General features: G+C 42.9%; 1 protein-coding gene across 11 annotated transcripts in view; it reads right to left on the reverse strand.

Moving 5' to 3' along the window:
• Positions 1 to 22,509, reverse strand: part of LOC110522882 (splicing factor, suppressor of white-apricot homolog) — a 173,900-nt gene that overhangs the window by 121,679 nt on the left and 29,712 nt on the right. For all 11 annotated transcript variants that reach the window (XM_090234359.1, XM_090234360.1, XM_090234362.1 and 8 more), the window contains exons 6-10: positions 21,084 to 21,178; positions 19,997 to 20,165; positions 9,621 to 9,951; positions 9,321 to 9,470; positions 9,121 to 9,214 (exon numbers count right to left, since the gene is read on the reverse strand). In XM_090234359.1, coding sequence (XP_090090485.1) covers positions 9,121 to 9,214; positions 9,321 to 9,470; positions 9,621 to 9,951; positions 19,997 to 20,165; positions 21,084 to 21,178 — 839 coding nt within the window. The remainder of the gene's footprint in view (positions 1 to 9,120; positions 9,215 to 9,320; positions 9,471 to 9,620; positions 9,952 to 19,996; positions 20,166 to 21,083; positions 21,179 to 22,509) is intronic.

The following is a 22,509-nucleotide window of genomic DNA, read 5'->3' on the forward strand; positions in this document are numbered from 1 at the left end:
AAATGGGAGCTTTCATTCACAAAGTCAAAAGAGCACGTTACAGATTGGCAGCATCTGCCAAACACTTGGGCGCTCAGGCTAGGGAGAACGGAGCAGAGCTGTGGATTTAGCATTATATTCAGACACAAGCTGCTACAGCCAACTGTTAGAATGAACATATTCTATATTCATAATTAGTACTGAGAGGAGAAAACCTTTTTCATGCACCTTACAAGCAGGGTAATGTGCAGTATGTAATTGTGTAGTATCCAGAAACTCGGATGCAGGACAGGGTGCATTTAGAACATTCTTGTAGTTCCCCTTGCTTTAATTCAAGCTATAATAACATTATATTCATTTTATGAGTCACTTATACCTGGATCATGTTGTAGAACAATCCTCTGCAACTTTTTCATAAATAATAGGAGATCTGTCTGAATGTGAGCCAATTATGAGCATGCTCTGACTTTCCTCATGAGATTGAAGAAGTCTGGAGGCCCACAGATGCTTCCCACTTTTCATTAAGCTCCAGTCAAAAGCCCATCATTTTAGTAAAACACTGAGATAGCTGCTGCTTCAACCCAGCAGAGGTTTGGCAGCTATCTCGACCATCAGCACAAGGAACAGAAAAACAATATTGATGATTATAGCTTAGTGCCGACATGGCAGCAGGCGGAGTGATTACACCACCGAGGAGCGAGGATCAACAATGAGAAGAAAACACACAACCATTAAATTGATGGGAGAAACCGCCACACAAAACTAAGGCTTGGCTACAGACAATCATCATCCCAGCTAAACGAGGTCACAGAACAAAACTAATTCATATAGTAGTGGAACTGGTGGCTGGTGCTGTCAAGACCAATCTGACAAACCAGAGGCAGGGCCACAACAAGCCCAATCACTGGCTGATGCCTCCCTTGATTGATTTCACAATAAATATGAAAACCAGATTAATAATACAAATGAGAGAGGCTGCATCCCATATAGCTGTTCCCCAAATCCCCAGTAGACCTCATAGTTTATGGATAAGCTAGTTAGTCGGCCGCTTGGTTTGCCTGTGGGTGCAGCCTGCTTTGTGACAGAGTACGGACTCCATACTACAAATTTCTCTCTCCCCGGAGAGACAAGTTAGTGGATTCTATTTGGCAGATGACAAATGGTTCCCCAAAGTGGGTGAAAAACTTCAAGCCTACATTTGACCACTGCTCCACTGAGGCCTTCTGACTCTGGTAGCAGACTCTGGTAACATTAAATATGTTGAGTTAAAACTACGTCAAACGAATCACTTGATCTCGAATGACCTTTCACTTTCTCAAACCTAAAGGAAACACGACACGACAACGGAAAATCACAGCCAGCCTCTGCAACTCCCAAACCGGTGCATGTAAGACAGCACCTGCAAAAAAAAATTTTTTTGCACACAATGTCTCTGATGGTAGCACTGCCGAGACCCAACGAGGAAAACCAATAAATGTGAGCCATCATGCTCAGTGAACTGGCAACCATGATGGGGGGGGGGGATACAACACTGCAAATGAGTTCCCTGTGCACAACTAGCGGTTGAACAGTAATGTTGACCGGAGAGCTTTACAGGAATGTGACACAGGTGTTCAGCTATTCAACACCTGCTGAACCACAAGGCTGCATCAAAATGGTAGCAGTTGGGTTATACAAGGTTAGGGGAGTGTGAGATGATGCTACTGGACTATACTGTAGATAAGGCACACAGGCATTGTCAGTCCAATACCAGCACAATGCGAACATTCATCCATATTTCATACTTCATGTTAATTTCATACTCAGGGGCAGCAGAATGCAGAACTGTTGAGTGACAATGGGACACCAACTCCCTGAGTGTGAATACGCTGCCAAGTTACCCTTAGGAGGTGATGACTGAGTTACTTAGGCCTAATCATTGACAGTGAATGAGAACAGGTCTGTTTCCTCTCCACCTACATCTTCCAGTGCCCTCTCCCTGAACTCACACTGCCTTTCCAACCTCTGGCTCAGAGAGACACATTAAAAGCCTAGGATAAAAGCCTGGGGTAAAAGATGTGTACAAATACAAATACCTAGGTGTCTGGTTAGACTGTAAACTCTCGTTCCAAACTCACATTAAGCATCTCCAATTCAAAATGACATCTAGAAATCGGCTTTCTATTTCGCAACAAAGCCTCCTTCACTCATGCCGTCAAAGATACCCTCGTAAAACTGACTATCCTACCGATCCTTGACTTTGGCAATGTCATTTAGAAAACAGCCCCTAACACTACTCAGCAAACTGGATGGAGTCTATCACAATGCCATCCGTTTTGTCACCAAAGCCCCATATACTACAAAATCAAATCAATTTTTATTGGTCACATACACATGATTAGCAGATGTTAATGTGAGTGTAGCGAAATGCTTGTGCTTCTAGATCCGACCGTGCAGTTACTAACAAGTAACCTAACAATTTCACAACAACTACTTTATATCCACAAGTGTAAAGGAATTAATAAGAATATGTTCATATAAATATATAGATGAGCGATGGTCGAACGGCATAGGCAAGATGCAGTAGATGGTATAGAATACAGTATATACATATGAGATGAGTAATATATGGTATGTAAACATCATATAAAGTGGCATTGTTTAAGTGACTAATAATACATTTATTACATCCAGTTTTTTATTATTAAAGTGGCTAGAGATGAGTCAGTATTTTGGCAGCAGCCACTCAATGTTAGTGATGGCTGTTTAACAGTCTGATGGCCTTGAGATAGAAGCTGTTTTTCAGTCTCTCGGTCCCAGCTTTGATGCACCTGTACTGACCTCGCCTGACCTCTGGATGATAGCGGGGTGAACAGGCAGTGGCTCGGGTGGTTGTTGTCCTTGATGATCTTTTTAGCCTTCCTGTGACACCGGGCGGTGTAGGTGTGCTGGAGGGCAGGTAGTTTGCCCCCGGTGATGCGTTGTGCAGACCTCACTACCCTCTGGAGAGGCTTACGGTTGTGGGCCGAGCAGTTGCCGTACCAGGCGGTGATACAGCCCGACAGGATGCTCTCGATAGTGCATCTGTAGAAGTTTGAGAGTGTTTTAGGCGACAAGCCACATTTCTTCAGCCTCCTGAGGTTGAAGAGGCACTGTTGCGCCTTCGTCACCACACTGTCTGTGTGGGTGGACCATTTCAGTTTGTCCGTGATGTGTACGTCGAGGAACTTAAAACTTTCCACCTTCTCCACTACTGTCCTGTCGATGTGGATAGGGGGGTGCTCCCTCTGCTGTTTCCTGAAGTTAACGATCATCTCTTTTGTTTTGTTGACGTTGAGTGTGAGGTTATTTTCCTGACACCACACTCCGAGTGCCCTCACCTCCTCCCTGTAGGCCGTCTCGTTGTTGTTGGTAATCAAGCCTACCACTGAAGTCTTGTCTGCAAACGTGATGATTGAGTTGGAGGCGTGCACGGCCACACAGTCATGAGTGAACAGGGAGTACAGTAGAGGGCTGAGAACGCACCCTTGTGAGGCCCCAGTGTTGAGGATCAGCGTGGTGGACATGTTGTTTCCTACCCTCACCAACTGGGGGCAGCCCGTAAGAAAGTCCAGGACCCAGTTGCACAGGGCGGGGTCGAGACCCATGGTCTTGAGCTTAATGACGAGTTTGGAGGGTACTATGGTGTAAAATGCTGAGCTGTAGTCAATGAACAGCATTCTTACATAGGTATTACTCTTGTCCAGATGGGTTAGGGCAGTGTGTAGTATGATTGCGTCGTCTGTGGACCTATTGGGGCGGTAAGCAAATTGGAGTGGGTCTAGGGTGTCAGGTAGGGTGGAGGTGATATGATCCTTGACTAGTCTCTCAAAGCACTTCATGATGACGGAAGTGAGTGCTACGGGGCAATAGTCATTTAGCTCAGTTACCTTAGCTTTCTTGGGAAACTGCTCCAGGTCATCTAGAATTCTTTGCTAGGTAAAGCCCCGCCTTATCTCAGCTCACTGGTCACTATAGCAACACCCACCTGTAGCACGCGCTCCAGCAGGGATATTGTACTGTTCATCCCCAAAGCCAACACTTCCTTGGGCCGCCTTTCTTTCCAGTTCTCTGCTGCCAATGACTGGAACAAATTGCAAACATCTCTGAAGCTGAGGTCTTATATCGCCCTCTCTAACTTTAAGCATCAGCTGTCAGAGCAGCTTACCGATCACTGTACCTGTACACAGCCAATCTGTAAATAAACCCCACACCCGACTACCTCATCCCCATATTATTAATTACGCTCTCGCTCTTTTGCACCCCAGTATCTCTACTTGCACATCATCAAATGCACATCCTTCACTCCAGTATTAATGTTAACCGTAATTATTTGCGCCTCTAGGGCCTATTTATTGCCTACCACCCTACTATTCTACATTTGCACACACTGTACATAAATCTTTCGATTTTTCTTTTGTGTTATTGACTGTACGTTTGTTTATGTGTAACTCTGAGTTGTTGTTGTTGTTGTTGTTGTCGCACTGCTTTGCTTTATCTTGGCCAGATCACAGTTGTAAATGAGAACTTGTTCTCAACTGGCCTACCAGTTTTTTAATTTTTTTTATAAATGTGTCATAATGGCACCTGGGGTTGGTTGTTAATACACTGTCTGATTCGGTAGGAGAGGAACACATAGGCGCTTTAATTCAGTGTGGCATATTAGCAATGTTCCCTGCAATTTATTAAAGGTCTGATGATCACAAACTTCAAGGTTGTAAAAATTCAGTGCAACTTCCAGCATGTGTTTACTGTGAACACTGAGGCTGTACCCGCTTTAAGTTACAGTTTCAGACAGTGGTCAAGTAGGCTACTTTGGCTATTTGATCATAATGTAGGCCTAACAGTGGCCTACCATCAAAAACAATGGAGAAAATGCATCCCATAACATTTTAACATGGAAATAGCTGTTCTATCATTCAGCCTACAGTAGTAGTCAAGGTGTGTTGTTCAATTTAGACCTACATTCCATGAGACTTCTGAAAAAAAAAACACGCAGGGCTTAACATTAACCTGTTTATCCACTTGTCATTCAGACAAGAAGGTGACTGAAAATGTTGTTTTTGATGCATGAAACCACTTTACAAAATAAATGCATTATTATTCCCATACCATTACTACAGAGAATCAGACAAAAATACGCCAACCTCTGCCCACACAGCTTATTCAAGCTGGTATCAAAATACAACACTGCCCCTTTAAGACAAAAACAAAATCTGTTTACCTGACTCGCTTTTCAAAGATATCTAGAAATGTAGATGTTTTGTGCTCTTGTAGGAAGCACCACTCCCATATTGCTGACTGCAAATTATGTTTAACTGGGCTAATAACTCAATAACTAGTAAAGGATATGAACAAATGTGCACACGTGGCTACACACAGTTCTTGCTTTGATCTCAAAACAAGCCCATACACAGCTCTTGCTTTCATCTCAAAACAAGCCCATACACAGCTCTTGCTTTCATCTCAAAACAAGCGCATCTACTCACGACCACTCATGCTGTAAACAGTCCAGTTCAAAGTGAATGGCACAGATCCATATATGGCAATGGTCTATTTACATTTACTGTTGGCCTACTGAAGCTGACTGGTTATGGCGCACCGGTATGTAAAGAGTATGGGCTGAGTCATGCGTGTTAATGCAATAGAATCCTACTCCGATGCGTTCTGCTTACAACACAATCTCGTTTGTTATGTTGCATTGAAAGTTGCTAATATTGCATTGATTCAATTACAATTCCCACAGTAAAAGGGAAACTTTCAATATCGTGCTTCTCTGGGCGGGCGGATATATTTCTTCTGTGGGGCATTCCCGGGGAGCTGCGAGCCAGCGCACACACGCAGCTTAGAGAGAGCATTGCAAAAGATCCATTAGAGAATGGTTACAGATCAACTGTCTGCTTTGGAATGAGATGGGCTCATGCATCATATGATACACACTGGAATTTCAGTGCTCAGGTGTGATTGGAGATAGAGCACAACGTAAAACGTAGAGGAGATGATTCTGGTGGAAACATATCATCAAAATAAATGGTGGCTTATGATAAAACGGTCAATGAACATAGACCAAAGCATATAAAAACTACCTGGATGAGATGAAACCATATTCATCTATATAAATCTAAACCGAGGATGAGTGTGAATACCTGAGGTACATTCTAAGCTCTGATACATCAGACAGTTCAAGTGCACTGCAGGGTTTAAAGAGGTACCTTAAGCAGAGAGACAATACATAACCGGGGCCAAAGTGGCCATGGATATAACCAAGCAGCCAGGCCAGCCACAGCCAGACTGAATCATTTCATCTCTGTTGACAAGGCTCCTAATTGAGCTGGAGACACTGGATGAATTAAACAAATTGTCCAGATTTTGCAGCAGAGCCAGGGACAGCCTGGTGGGAGTCAGCCAGGGGAGCAGAACTCCACTGAGGCCAGAGAGCAGAGATCCCCTGCTCCCCTGAAAGAGAAATCACAGCCGCAGTCGCCAAATAAAAACAGACGCTGCTGACAGAGACAGAACTACTCTGCGGGAACTCACATAGCATTTCCCCCAATTCAACTTGTAGCACCCCTGCCATCGTCTCCCTTTCACCACTGTTTCTTTGTGCTTCGTTCAGTCTTTTGTCATTGTTCCACTCTCTATCCTATCCACTGTTCTTCTATTTTCCACACTGTATTTGTCTCATGTGAGCAGCACAGCGGGTACAGAGAAGATAAATGTGAGTTAGAAAGAGAGAGTACAGTTCACACCTCTGTTCATCCAACCAATCAGGGCGGTTGTATGTGCTGCAGGATACCACCTGCCTTCACTAACCTTTAGTTAGTGCGCGCCATCATCCATCTAGAGAAGAAGCAAAGTGCTGTGCTGCCGACAGACTTTTGACATGCTGTTCCTTTCTGAGGTGTGTGCGTCCAGCAAATATAACCACACAATCATATAAAAAAATTTCAAATGGTAACAGCTGTGTCTGTGTGGTGGTGACCATCCAGGGTAGTGATGGGTCTCAACATCACGTTCTAACCAGACAGCACTATAGTGGGCAGAACCAAACCAATCAGCATTTCGCTACACCCGCAATAACATCTGCTAAATATGTGAATGTGACCAACAAAATTGTATTTGATTTTAAGTATATAGCGGGTGAGGGCATTCTGACCACTCCAACAGGACAACAACCCTAAGCACACAGCAAGGACAATGGAGTGGCTTCGGGACAAGTCTCTGAATGTCCTTGCGTGGCCCAGCCAGAGCCCAGACTTATTTTTCAAATATAAATTTGCAAAAAAAAATTAAAAACTGTTTTCGCTTTGTCATTACGGATATTGTGTGTAGTTTCATGAGGATGGATGAGGATTTTTTTTGTTTAATCAATTTTAGAATAAGGATGGAATGTAACAAAATGTTGAAAAAGTCAAGGAATCTGAATACTTTCCAAAAGCACTGTAATGGGTGTGGGCATATCCAACTGACCGACCAGACCAGCTCCAGCTAGCCGTTTTTACACAAACTCACCCAGAGTACACAGAGAACCAAGGAGTAAATACCTTCAACATCCAAGATTTAATCTGACACAGGTTAACAACCTGTGCAGTGAGACACTTTTAAGGCAATTTCATCTACGTTCAATCCTGTGCGGGGAACGGGCTGGGATCAGCAAATTAATTTAACCAGGTGGTGAAGACCAATCATTCCAAAAGCCTGGGTGGTTTAAAATCAAAGTTTGAAAGGCACAGAGTCACATTTTTTATATCATTCCCCTGCCTTTAAAGTTTGCTAATTTGTTTACTGTAATGTTATCAGCTCGAGCAATCGTTCATACCAGGGGTACAAACAAACCACTTAAAGCACTTAGCCAGCAAATGGATGAATAAATTGTTTCTCTGTCTGTTACTGCTCACCCTTGATATCTTCTGTTTTCGAATATCTTTACAAAGTACTTACGTCTGCCTCCCACCTGAGCCCATTAAGAATTACCAGCCAACCACTTTTCCAATAATTACCAAACACAAATGAAAAGTATTCTCTTCATAAAGGCATTCAAATGTCACACAATTGAATACATGTCTACCAAGAGATGAGCCATGTAAAATGTTAGCTTTTAATACTTTATACACGTATCACAGCACTGTTAACGTGATGGGTCGTGGCTAGATTAGTGAGAACTAGAAAAGTACCAGTGAGAGTCTGTCGGCCGACACCCCCAGGGGAAGGTAAAAAATACATCTCTGTTGAATAACGGAGAAGTACCTGACATCCATTTGTTGTGTGATAAAACCGGGGAACTGAGCAAGAAAACAAAGCACGGCTGCATGGTTAAATGCTTTGCTTGGTCCAGGGTTAATTCACAGAGTTAGGTTTGTTATACTTAAAAATCAATGTCCTCTCACAAAATCAGATAAGAGAGACAGAAAAATTGTGAGAGAAAGAGAGAGACGGGGTGTTGAAGAGGGTAGAGCTGCGCCCCGGGGGCTAAATCAAGGACATGAACAGGCAGGTGCCATTCATTGAGAAAACCACACCAAAGGCACCCGCCAGCCCCTCTTTACTCTACTGCTACTCTCTGTTCATCGTATATGCATAGTCACTTTAACCATATCTACATACTACCTCAATCAGCCTGACTAACCGGTGTCTATATGTAGCCTCGCTACTGTTTTTCACTGTCTTTTTACATTTGTTTTTATTTCTTTACTTATCTATTGTTCACCTAATACTTTTTTGCACTATTGGTTAGAGCCTGTAAGTAAGCATTTCACTGTAAGGTCTACCTACTACACCTGTTGTATTCGGCACACGTGACAAATAAACTTTGATTTGAACCTGGTATGCAAAACAAACCATTCAAACAGCGAGTCAAGAGCAGGCAGGCAGGCCTTTTGATATCTGGACAGCACACACAATTGATGATCTCTGATCTCAAGCATGAAAGCCTAAGAGCCAAGGCCTTCCAATGCTTTAGAGCCTTTTAAAAAGCAACCTGGAGAGAATTTCAGTGAATGAAAGGCAATATTGACTTAAGATCCATCACATCCCCAGAGGGTATATAATTAATTCAAGCAAAATGGTATTAAATGCACACTGATCAGAGAGAGGGAAAAGGGAAGCAAAGGGGGACAATGATACCTCAGGCAGGCTGATTCCCTCTTTCTTCATGAAGTAATGCTTCTTGAACTCATAATAGGTGTTGTACTGGTTCCAGGACTGCAGAAAGTCAAACCTGTGTTGAAGATAGAAACACACAACGATTATATTAAACAAATAGTGCATTGTGAGCCGTTCACCTTTATTCAGTGAGGAGAAGAGCAGTGTCCGTTTCTGCTCACCTCGGGTCATTCTTGACGCGGACACTGGTCTCAAACTTGACACCGTTCCTGGCTACGTACTCAGCCAGCTTGTCAATAACCGGTTGGATGTCAGGGGGAGGGGGAATGATGGCTGGCGCTGCCACAGCAACTTGAGCAGGGGGCCGCGAACTGATTTAAGAGAGAAAGATAAGCAGAGACGGAGAGAGAGAGAAAGAGGCAAGAAACTTGCTTGCAATGCATCACATTATGTGGGGGAAAAATAGGTAGTATAAGGATCAAGAAAAAATATATCCACTTCTCTCCAATAACTGTCCACACCTGGTCTCTGGTATGACAGCAGCAGGTACAACAGGAGCAGGAGGAGTTGAGAGGCGGACTGGGACCTGGCTGGGAACTGTAGTTGGCGGTGGGATAATGGGAAATGTAGTCGGAGGTGCCGTGTAGATGAACCGTGTGGTTGGCTCAGGAAGTGGAGGGGGCGTGGTCCCTGGAGGGGGCGGGGCTCCAGAGTAAGAGGGCGCGGCCAGCATGCTACCAGAGGGTAGGGAGCTGTAGTAAGCATTGGCATCTATCCCTGGGGGAGGCGGAGCCAGGCAGTAGGTCCCATCAGGTAGCATGCAGTATCCATAATACATCGCTGCCATGTCAGCTGTGGAGAGGTCAGAGAGAGAGAGGTGATGATCACTTAACATCTCAAAATAGCTCACGGCTCAAAAAGGAATTCATGCCAATACTTCAATTGCATGTGTTATTGCGTGTCTCCCCTGTTAACAAGCAGACGTGTAAGTCAGCACTGGATGGGACAGGCCTGCTTATTGTGTTAGAGTGTGTGGGTGTGCTGCAGTGCTGAGCGGGGTAACATATATATACACATTTAGGTCTGACCTCATTTCTAATAGGATCTTAGCCTCGCTCACAGAGGACGGCTCGCTCAACTCCACGCTGATAGAAATGAAAATGTTTAATAATCTATTCCTGATTGCTGTCCAATTAATGAAATGTACTTTGTCAGGTGAGGATGGGGAAACAAGGGGAACAGTCTTTTCTTCTGGCCCAACAAGAATAATTAGGATCAGCTTGTTGGAAATCATAATGCGTTTAAAAGCAGATATCAAAATCTATTTGCAAAGACTCATTTCCAAAGCCTATCATTACAATCCCACTTCCCATTTCAGACTCAATCAAGCATATCAGCAGCTCAGAGAAAGTCATTTACAGCAGGAATAAGAAATCATACTGGCATACCGACCGGGATCAACACAGGTTATGAATAAAACTGACAGATTCACTCATAAGTGTTCAGATTATATTTTCAAAGGGGAAGAAAGAAACAAGAAAATAGGCTATGTAAAAGGTTGACTGACTCAAACTTAATTATTCTGCTGATCTATCATTTGCTACATACTTCAGTCTGAGACAGCCATCATTGAAGTCAGGGAGGTACTCAGATCCAGACTCAGTGCGGAGAAGAAACTAACATCCGTGGGAAAGGAGTATTGGGAGCCAGGGAAATATAAAGGTGTGGTACGTCACCGTGCAAAGGGTTCCCTGGTGCAAGTCAAAGGGTTGCTTGGTGCAAGTCAAAGGGTTCCCTGGTGCAAGTCAAAGGGTTCCCTGGTGCAAGTCAAAGGGTTCCCTGGTGCAAGTCAAAGGGTTCCCTGGTGCAAGTCAAAGGGTTCCCTGGTGCAAGTCAAAGGGTTCCCTGGTGCAAGTCAAAGGGTTCCCTGGTGCAAGTCAAAGGGTTCCCTGGTGCAAGTCAAAGGGTTCCTGGTGCAAGTCAAAGGGTTGCCTGGTGCAAGTCAAAGGGTTCCCTGGTGCAAGTCAAAGGGTTCCTGGTGCAAGTCAAAGGGTTCCTGACTGTGTTTGCAATGACAATTTGCTATTTTTAGGTGTAATAATTGATCCTAGGAGGTTCTAGCCAGGTTTGTTCTGACAACCTTGAGCTGGCAAATTTGCACTCAAATCAGTTATCAGCAGCAGTAAGAGAGGGGTGTTTGTCATGATTTGTGGGTGTGGTGATCAGTGTGAGGTCGCTCAAAATGGCACCTTCATCTAAAATGGTCCCGTCACTAAGACTTATTTATTGACCGTCAGAATCACAACCATGACAAGATCGACTGTAACTGTATTAAATTTAGTTTTCACATTCTGTTTGATACTGCAGCCATCAGAATAATAAATCACCTTAAATCAAATTTTGGGCAAAAAAGCTAATTCAGCACCATCCTTCATTAAATTAGATGGCTCATTCATCACAAAACCCTCTGATATTGCCGACTACTTTAATGAGTTTTTCATTTGCAAGATTATCAAACTCTGAACCATATCCATGCATAACGGTGAAAAAAATATTGTTGACTATCAACAAAGACAAACCACCTGGTAATGACAACTTGGAGGGAAAATGACTGATGGTGGTAGCGGACTATATCCCTTCAATCTAAGCCTACAGAAAAGTGGGCGCTCCCAGGCCTGGAGAAAAAAAAAGTAATTCCGCTACCCAAGAATAGCAAAGCACTTTTTACTGGTTCAAACAGCCAACCAATCAGCCTGTTACCAACCCTTTGTAAACTTTTGGAGAAAAAATGGGTTTGACCAGAAACAGTGATATTTCACAGTAAACAAATGAACAACTAACTTTCAGCATGCTTATAAGGAAGGGCACTCAACATGTACGGCACTGACGAATGTTTGGCTGAAAGAAAATTGATAATACGATGATTGTGGGAGCTGTTTCATTAGACTAAAAAGTGCAGCTTGACATTATCGATCATAGTTTACTGCTAAAAAATATGTGTTATGGCTTTACACCCTGTGCCAAATTGTGGATGGAAAGTTTCCACAGAGGGTGTTCTTTAATGCTGGGTTTCCCCTGGGTACACGTTTTGGTTTTTGCCCTAGCACTACACAGCTGATTCAAATAACCAACTCATCATCAAGCTTGAATAACGCACAGTACTTCATAGAGCCATGACTACATGGAACTCTTCCACATCAAGTACCTCAAGCGAGCAGTAAAATCAGATTAAAACCGATAAAACAACACCTCACGGCACAATGTGGACTGTGGAGACATGGACGCATACGCACACACACAAACAATCACACATTGTAGTATTGTACATTTTATATGGTCTTTGTTTTAATAATAATTGAATACAATCTTGTATGATGTATTGTTTTATTTATGATGTAGGTTGTTGTGACGTAATAGGTTTATTCCTGTTTGGACCCCAGGAAGCTTTGGCAGCAGCTAATGGGGATCCTAATAAATACTAAATACTAAAAGCAACATTTTGGGAGTTGGGAGGATGAGGGCTTCCGGTTCAGCATACAGCTGTGTGTCTGAGCCTGCTGATCTGTGCATTATATACTCAACAGGATCTTCTACTGTGGCAGTGGTTTCCCTCCCTGATGGAGCGTACAGGATGGAGAGGGACAGAAAAAGGGAAGGAGAAAGGATGGTGGGAAGGAGGGAGGAAGAGGAAGCAATGGAGAGGCGGAAAGAGAGGCTTGTCTTGTCAAAGGGAAAACTGGATGATATTAACTCATTAGTCACCGCTCTGGTCGACTGTTATGAAGAACCATCCAATATGCACAAGCCTGGGAACCTATAGGAGAGCCATCATTCACATGGTTTATATTTATTTGCTCCATCCCTCTTGATGCCGAGTCAATGGTTAGGATTCATTGACAGATGCTAATCTTTTCTATTGTTATATACAAGAATGAGATGAAAATGCAAAACGTAGGAAAGGAAGAAAAGAGAGAGACAAAGACAGAGAGACAACGACAGAGAAAGAGGACTGAAGAGGACCATGTCCATGCTGCTCAGTTACAGTTGAAGTCGGAAGTTTACATACACATTAGCCAAATACATTTAAACTCAGTTTTTCACAATTCCTGACATTTAATCTTAGTAAATACTCCCTGTCTTAGGTCAGTTAGGATCACCACTTTGTTTTAAGAATGTGAAATGTCAGAATAATAATAGAGAAAATTATTTATTTAAGCTTGTATTTATTTCATCACATTCCCAGTGGGTCAGAAGTTTACATACACTCAATTAGTATTTGGTAGCATTGCCTTTAAATTGTTTAACTTGGGTCAAACGTTTCGGGTAGCCTTCCACAAGCTTCCCACAATAAGATGGGTGAATTTTGGCCCATTCCTCCTGACAGAGCTGATGTAACTGAGTCAGGTGTGTAGGCCTCCTTGCTTTCACATACTTTTTCAGTTCTGCCCACATTTTTTTTTATAGGATTGAGTTCAGGGCTTTGTGTTGGCCACTCCAATATCTTGACTTTGTTGTCCTTAAGCCATTTTGCCACAACTTTGGAAGTATGCTTGTGGTCATTGTCCATTTGGAAGACCCGTTTGCGACCAAGCTTTAACTTCTTGACTGATGTTTGAAAATGTTGCTTCAATATATCCACATAATTTTCCTACCTCATGACGCCATCTATTTTGTGAAGTGCACCAGTCCCTCAAGCAGCAAAGCACCCCCACAAGGTGATGCTGCCACCCCGTGCTTCATGGTTGGGATGGTGTTCTTCGGCATGCAAGCCTTCCCCTTTTTCCTCCAAACATAACGATGGTCTTAATAGACATTATGGCCCTTTTTTGTTTCATCAGACCAGAGGACATTTCTCCAAAAAGTACGATCTTTGTTCCCATGTGCAGTTGCAAACCGTAGTCTGGCTTTTTTATGGCATTTTTGGAGCAATGCTGAGCGGCCTTTCAGGTTATGTCGATATAGGACACGTTTTACTATGGATACAGATACTTTTGTATAAGTTTCCTCCAGCATCTTCACAAGGTCCTTTGCTGTTGTTCTGGGATTGATTTGCACTTTTTGCACCAAAGTGCGTTCATCTCTAGGAGACAGACCGCGTCTCCTTCCTGAGCGGTATGACGACAGCGTGTTCCCATGGTGTTTATACTTGCATACTATTGTTTATACAGATGAACGTGGAACCTTCAGGCGTTTGGAAATTCATTCAAGGATGAACCAGACTTGTGGAGGTCTACAATTTATTTTCTGAGGTATTGGCTGATTTCTTATGATTTTCCCAAGATGTCAAGTAAAGAGGCAGTGAGTTTGAAGGTAGGTCTTGGAATACATCCACAGGCACACCTCCATTTGACTGAAATAATGTAAATTAGCCTATCAGAAGCTTCTAAAGCCATGACATCATTTTCTGGAATTTTCCGAGCTGTTTAAAAGTCACAGTCAACTTAGTGTATGTAAACTTCTGACCCACTGGAATTGTAATACAGTGAATAATAAGTGAAATAATCTGTCTGTAAACAATTGTTTAAAAAATTACTTGTGTCATTCATAAAGTAGATGTCCTAACCAACTTGCAAAAACTACAGTTTGTTAACAAGAAATTTGTGGAGTGGTTGAAAAACGAGTTTTAATGACTCCAACCTAAGTGTATGTAAACTTTGACTTCAACTGTAGGTGCTGGAGTGTTATTTGACAGCAGAATTAAGCCACAGAGCTGCTGTTCTGAAAGCACAGTTACAGCACATCCATCCATCATCCTCCACTGGCCTCTCTCTGACCCCTAACCTTAACACCACACAGAGCCAAGAGAGCTCCTCAGGATCCGACCACCTCAGCCTTACAGCCTTGTGTTTCTGACTCAAAAGTATTTTCTCTCCAAACCATATACTTTAGCAGACAAAGTGCTGCTCCTTCCCCAGCCACTCCAAATGGTAATCAATCATTTTCATGGGCAGCCTCTTGAGCACAGCGCCACAAGTAGTGTTGAGGTTCAAGAACAGTCTCCAATCAATACCCATCAGGACAGTTTGTGTCTGGTGAGATGCTTACAGCACTGAACCTGGGATTGCAATCCAAACCAGACAGGGAGCGATAGATTAGAATAACTTTAATTCCATCTCTGTGTTGCTCTCTTGGGAAAAACTAAAAGTGGGAATGAAAAAGTGTGCAAAACAGAAAGTCGGCCTGCGAACATCTGCTGATTAATAAAAAAGCCCACTTACTGAATGCATAACGATTCATAACCTGCAGGGTAACAGCTTGTTGATCAGGGAAAACGTTCACTGGTAGCAATTGTTTAAAGTGGGGTGGGTGAAACTGACAGACAAACTGCTTCAGAAGAGGAGTGTTGGTGAGTCATTGTGGATGGCTGTACAGTACAGTGTATTGTGAGATGCTTGTCTGTGAACTGTTAAAACTAGGCCGCATTGCCTCATCGGGCCTCTGAGGTCAAGACAGATTGGGACGCATGTCACCCAACAGGAATGGCACTGGATTGGAAAGCTGCTGTTTTATGGCCTCCTGACCAGTTGTGCTATTTTGTGTGTTTTTCTGTGCTGGTCGTAACTTTTTTTGTCCATAATGTTTCCGCCATTGTTTCCTGTGACTGAAGGTAGCTTCTGGCCATCAGAACAGCAATCACTAACCTTGATTTGGATGAATATTTCTAGTTCAACGAGTCGGCGGTGCAGGACATACTGCTCACCCCAGACCAGGCCTTAGTCACCCAGACTCGGAGAAGAAAGATGCGGCATAAGCGAGGCCAAAGCGCGGGCACCCTGATGAAACTACGTAGACAAGTGAATAAACCGCCTCTACCCTCCATTCTACAATCACTGGAGAACAAACTGGAAGAGCTCTGTTCAAGACTATCCTATCAGCGGGACCTGAAGAACTGCACTGTGTTTCTTGGAGTCGTGGCTGAACAAGGACATGGATAATTTACATCTAGCTGTTTTTCTATGCATCGGCAGGACAGAACGGAAGCTTGGGTAAGCTCAAGGGGAGAGGTGTGTGTCTCTTTGTCAACAACAGCTGGTGCGCAATCTTTATTATTAAGAACGTCTTGAGGTTCTGCTCGCCTGAGTTAGAATACCTCATGGTAAACTGTTGACCATACTATTTACAAAATAGTTTTTATCAATATTTTTCATACAGTAACTGTCTAATTACCACCACAAACCGTTACTGGCGCTAAGTCCACAGTCAACAAGCTATTTAGGGCCATAAGCAAACAAGAAAATGCTCATCCAGCGGTGGCGCTTTAAATGCAGGGAAACTGAAATCACTCTTAGCTAATTTCTAAGAGCATGTCACCTGTGCAACTAGAGAAAATAATTAATAAAACACACTAGATCAACTTTAGACCACGCATAGAAATGGATACAAAGCTTTCAAAGCTGGATGCTAAGCTACAGGACTGTTTTGCTAACAAAGACTGGAATATGTTACTGGAATTTCCAGTATTACCGGCATAGCACTCAAGCGTGCACTAAAAACACGGAGGTGACTACACCATAGTGCCCTTCAAACTCATCACTTACCTAAGGACCCTGGGACTGAACGCCTCCCTCTGCAACTGGACCCTGGACTTTTTGAAGGGCCGCCCCACGTGGTGACGGTAGGCAACAACACATACGACACACTGACCTTCAACACGGGGACCCCTCAGGGGTGCGTGTTTAGTCCCCTCCTGTAATCCCTGTTCCACATCACTAAGGATCTATCATGGTCCACACACACCAACACAGTCGTGAAGAGGGCACAACACCTCTTCCCCCTCAGGAGGCTGAAAAGATTTGGTGCAAAAAACTACTGCTGCACCATTGAGATCATCTTGAATGGCTGCATCACCGCTTGGTATGGCAACTGCTTGGCATCTGATCGCAAGGCGCTACAGAGAGTAGCGCATACAGCCCAGTACATCACTGGGGCCGAGCTCCCTGCCAACCAGGACCTCTATATCAGGGAGTGTCAGAGGAAGCCCCCAAAATGTTTTAAATACTCCAGCCACCCAAGTTATAAACCCTTCTCTGGTACTCAATGTATAGAGCCAAGTTATCGTTACTCATTGTGTATTTATTATTGTGTGTTATTACTTTTCTATTTTCTTTCTCACTGCATTGTTGGGAAGGGCCAATAAGTAAGCATTTCACTGTTCGTCAACACCTGTTGTTTACAAAACATGTGACCAATGCAATTAGATTTGATTTAAGAAAGAAAAGCCTAGTCTTCATAGTGCATTCTTGACAGCTTCTTGAAATTTCAATGGAATGTTGTCAAATCATCTAATATGCCTCATGATGACTGTATTAGAATGTAGAATGTTCCAACATTGCAACAGACAATCCATAGACCAGCAGAATGGAAGGGAATAAGTGATAGTGTCAGGTCAATCAGATGACACCACGAAACACTCAAGGTTAAAGGAACTAGGCCCAACCTACCTTCAAGCGCTACCAAAGTTAAATCAACTTAAAAGGAGCTCCAAAGCTGAGCGCTTATGGAGTCTGGGTAGTTGAGAACCGCCCAAAACTGTTACAGTCTTAACTCCTCTTGCCTAATTCTCATTCAATACCTGCCTCATTGGCAGATACTGGAGGATCACATTGAGCAGTCTATTCCTTTGGTGCCTTTGATCGTCTCCAGTCTGTTTTACAGAGATTCTCCCAGAGAACTGGCGCCATACACAGAAATCAAAGTCGGATCTATGGGAGTAAAATCTTTCAAAAATGATTATCTTGTCACCATAAGCCAGCACATTAAAAATCTATGTCTGTACTGTTGTGTGATGCTGTGGTGGCGGCGGCAGTGGTGTCAAAGTCGGGAGTGTTAAGCAGAGCACCGCTCTCCCTCCCTCTCTTTCCCACCTTATGAAGCCAGTGGAGCTCTTCAAGTCATGTTAATTAAGACAAATCAGTACAATCAGCTTGAGCTGTCTCTTCCAAGCACCAGGACAATTTCTCAGTTTCCAGTTCAGGCAAAAAGAGGGGAGACGGGGTTGACCCTAGAAAATACAACCAGCCAAATTGCGAGGAACATCTCTCAAGGACAAATAGGGTAGCCTGGCACCCCATATCACACCCAGCACCTTCAACATCCATCACTTACAATCACTTACAATTAATGCAGACAATAGAGAGAAACTGGCTAAGATTTAAGCAAGAAATGAAATGGTGATTTTGTAGCCTCGGACACCCTTTGCAATTTTTCCCTAGATTTGCTTGAGGAAAAGTACTGTTCTGCAGTGAGCACTGAGCTAAAGTTAGAGTGTTCCTGTGTATGTTGCTTAGGATGAAGAGTGTCTGAGCTGAATAACAGTGGATGTCTTCAAGGGTTTGGGTCAAGCGAGAGAGGACCCATTTGTCTGTAGCACAAGGGTGGAGAAATGGTTGTGATGGGTGGGTGGGCAGCCAGAAGAGAGCAGGAAAATAAGTGGAAATTATGTCTGCATTTAGAGGGAGCAAACACATCTGTGGGGCGGCCAGACAAACAGCTTTGGATTCAGTCCACCGGCGTTCAGCACAAAGCAAACACTGCAGTCAATGAAAAGTGAGGAAAATTAAGTTTGTCAGCACATCCAAAACAACACATCACTGCAGCTCCGAAAATGAACGGGGCACTTCAAGGATAAGAAATGAGTGAAAAATACCTCCTCTGAGACTTTGAAAAGTGTTAAGAACCTTTATGTACTCACAATCCCCCAAGGACAACAATGCTACTTACTATAATGTTTACATACCCTACATTATTCATCTCATATGTATACGTATATACTGTACTCTATATCATCTACTGCATCTATATGTAATACATGTATCACTAGCCACTTTAAACTATGCCACTTTGTTTACATACTCATCTCATATGTATATACTGTACTCGATACCATCTACTGCATCTTGCCTATGCCGCTCTGTACCATCACTCATTCATATATCTTTATGTACATATTCTTTATCCCTTTACACTTGTGTGTATAAGTAAGTAGTTTTGGAATTGTTAGTTAGATTACTCGTTGGTTATTACTGCATTGTCGGAACTAGAAGCACAAGCATTTCGCTACACTCGCATTAACATCTGCTAACCATGTGCATGTGACAAATACATTTGATTTGATTTTGATTTGAAGTGGTGAAAGTCACTTCTCGATACAGTCTATGCTGACCAGTCCTCAAGGAAAAGTATTGACCAAGCTGAATTTCTCAGGTTGATCAACATTGCACTGCTCTAGTGGTGAAGGGCGTTCTACTATTGAACTCCTGGTAGAGGATATTTCAGCAGTGTAATGAGTCATGGGCCTACAGGAGACCATGTTAATGAGCTTTTCCACGATGAGCTGCAGGGTACCCTCCACAGCTACAGCCCCTCTGGCCACACTCCACATCATCAATCATCACAATCCAACACTGCCGCCAGTTCATCTCAATCTCAAGTACAGCCCAGAATCTCTATCAGAAAAACTGGGCATATTTGATCTAGGTACTTTATGTTGATCTCAGCAATTTGTGAACACAATCTGTGACATGAATAACTGAAGATTTGCCAGTGGGAACATGCCTGATCAATATTTTGTTGATTCAATGTACCTTTCCCCTGAAAGACATTCTAATCTGATATGAACACCAATATCCCTCTCAAACAAAGATAATTCTAACAAGTGGACCATTATTCTCGCCTCCAGGGGTTCCGTGATCAATACTAGACAATTGAGTGGCACTCTGCCTGTCTGAGACGGAGCTCTTGTCGAAAGGGAAATGAAAAAGAAAATGGGAAGAGAAATGAAGTGGACCAGGACTAAACTGAGATGAAGAGGCTCCCTCGGAGCCAATATGAAATCTCCTCAGGTATTGGATTTCACAGTTGCCCAGTTTGACTCTCATAGATGAGAAACTGTACTCACGGTCAGCTGTGTACTCTGCCGGTGTGGCTGGCACAGCCGGCTCTGCGGGTACTTCCTCTGGCTTGGTTGCCATGGCGGAGGCAGCTGCAGCGGCGGCTCCGTTCTGTTCCTGTCGGGCTTTCCGGACCAGCGCTGCCAGTGGATGGTCTGGGTCCATGACTTGGAGAGGCTACAACACAAATAGATCTGGTTAGAAGGCTTATAACAACAATCAGAAGCTATTTTATTAGCCTCAACAATGGGAAGATATAGAGTTGTGAAACTGTGAGACACCTCTAGCTTATGTGATGGGCAACAAGTCATGGCAGAGAAACAGTTTATTTATGCTATATTTCTCTATGTTATGTGGTATAACCTACTTATCGCAAGTCATTTATTAGTGTGGCCTTTGAATAATTTATAAACATACTGTTGATTTATAATGGTGTCTCCAGCCTTATGGTGTGCAATCTGGAGTAATCAAAAAGAGTTGGCATATGAGTTATCAAAACCCTTTCAATGAACAGACTTCACAGTTCTAAAGGAAAGATGGCATTCTCTTGATATTCAGGTCTAAAGCACTTTGAAGTGAGATGCTTTGAACTCAGGCCAAATTGTGCCATCGAATAGAACAACTTAACAATAATGTGCTATTAATTCAGAAGTGTATGGACTTTTGAACATTAGAAACCTAACCATTGGCGCAATTACCAAATGGTTAATCCCTATAAAAAATGTAATATGAACATTTAATATACATATTGTGGGTTGGAAAGAACAGGCAAAGCCTCTATAGATGGGAGATAATTGATCCAGAAAGGCCCTCAAATGAACTCAGTCTATAGTCGTACAGTTTTCTTCCCTCTGCAGCAAAGATAACTATTTGTCTGAATAAAACAGAACAAAGCAATATAGTGAAGAATTCACAAGTGCTTTTCACAGTAATGGTTTCTCATATCCAATAATCTCAGCCCAGTGTACAGTAAAATGCACCTCTCAGACCATCTTCAATAGATGAAAACACTCAGGGAAAATAATAAGCATTAAGGTAGAGGTCATGTTGGGCCAGGTAAAGTACACACTAGTCAGAGCACACACTAGTCCTTACCTTCATCAGCTCCTCAAGGCGAGAGCTCTTCTTAGGAGCAAACAGGCTCGGGTGGAGGTAGTTGCCATCCCCATCATCATCCGAATCATCAGAGTCTACAGAAAATATATTGAAGTATGAATGAAGAATATTACAAACAAAAAACTGTTTTAAGTAAGAAGTAGGTATTGGTCTGAAGCTGAAAAATAAAGAATTCACAATGCCGCGATTAACTGGTCCATCTTAAAGGCATTCCTAGCAGACCGGGAGATATGTGGCTAAATCGAGTGCGCCTACTGCGCTGGCCAATCGGACAGCTCAAATCACCGTGCTTTAAGTTTCCACGACCCCCGGTCACAGCAAAGATTGATACTATCCTACATGATACCATAAATTCTAAAACCATGACCAGCGAGAGACTGTAAAAGAATACAGCAAATAACTGCTGTTTTTATGAGTGAGTTCATGTCTCAACAAGTGTGGTGATAACTCTGCATTTTTATTATTTTAGCAGCTTGTCATGTCTATTTTAATATCAAGGAATATTTCACATTCTCTGGTCATAGGAACAACATGAATTTGTGCACGAGGTAGACGTGAAAACTGTGTCCCCTCTCACCAGCCTGGTCTCATAGACTAGACGTAACATAGTCAATTTAAAATCCAGGACAATCAGATTAGTATGCTATGTTAAGTTGGGCCTGGATAGATTTTGTATTGATATGTAGGCCACGTGTGCCTTTTTTTTACATTGATTTAGTTCTGCTGTTGAGCTGTTCTGGTCTGTTAATGTTCTGTATTATGTCATGTTTTGTGTGGACCCCAGGAAGAGTAGCTGCTACTTTCCTAATAAAATACCAACACAGATGGTTGCGAGTTCGAATCTCATTACAGGCAACTTTATCATTTTAGCTAATTAGCCACTTTTCAACTACTTACTACTTTTTAGCTACTTTGAACTAATTAGCTAACCCTTCCCCTAACCCTTTTAGCTAACACTTCATCTAACCTTAACCCCTCAACCTAACTCCTAAACTTAACCCTAACCTTAATCCTAACCCCTAGCCTAGCTAACGTTAGCCAGCTAGCTAACGTTAGCCACCTAGCTAGAATACATAACATATCATGCATTTTACAAATTCATAATATTTTATACGTTTTGCTAATTCGTAAATTATAATACGAATTGTACTTCGTAACATATCGGAGTGTTTAGAATTTACATACAGAAGAATACGAAATGAGTCAGCCTCACCTGGTCAGCCTCACCTGGAGGAAAGGAAGGAGAGAGCAGGGACCATGAGAGGCTGACTCTGCTGTTCTTTCCCTCGCTCGGCTGAGATGCAGCGGAGACTAATGCAGCGTTCAAAACAACTGGGACCTCGGAAATCTCCGACTTCCAATGCTTAATTTGAGCCGGATCTTCCCAGAACAGGATCCGCCACCT

The sequence above is a fragment of the Oncorhynchus mykiss genome, chromosome 5, assembly GCF_057628025.1.
Source record: "Oncorhynchus mykiss isolate SJ-2025 chromosome 5, ASM5762802v1, whole genome shotgun sequence".
NCBI lineage: Eukaryota > Metazoa > Chordata > Actinopteri > Salmoniformes > Salmonidae > Oncorhynchus > Oncorhynchus mykiss.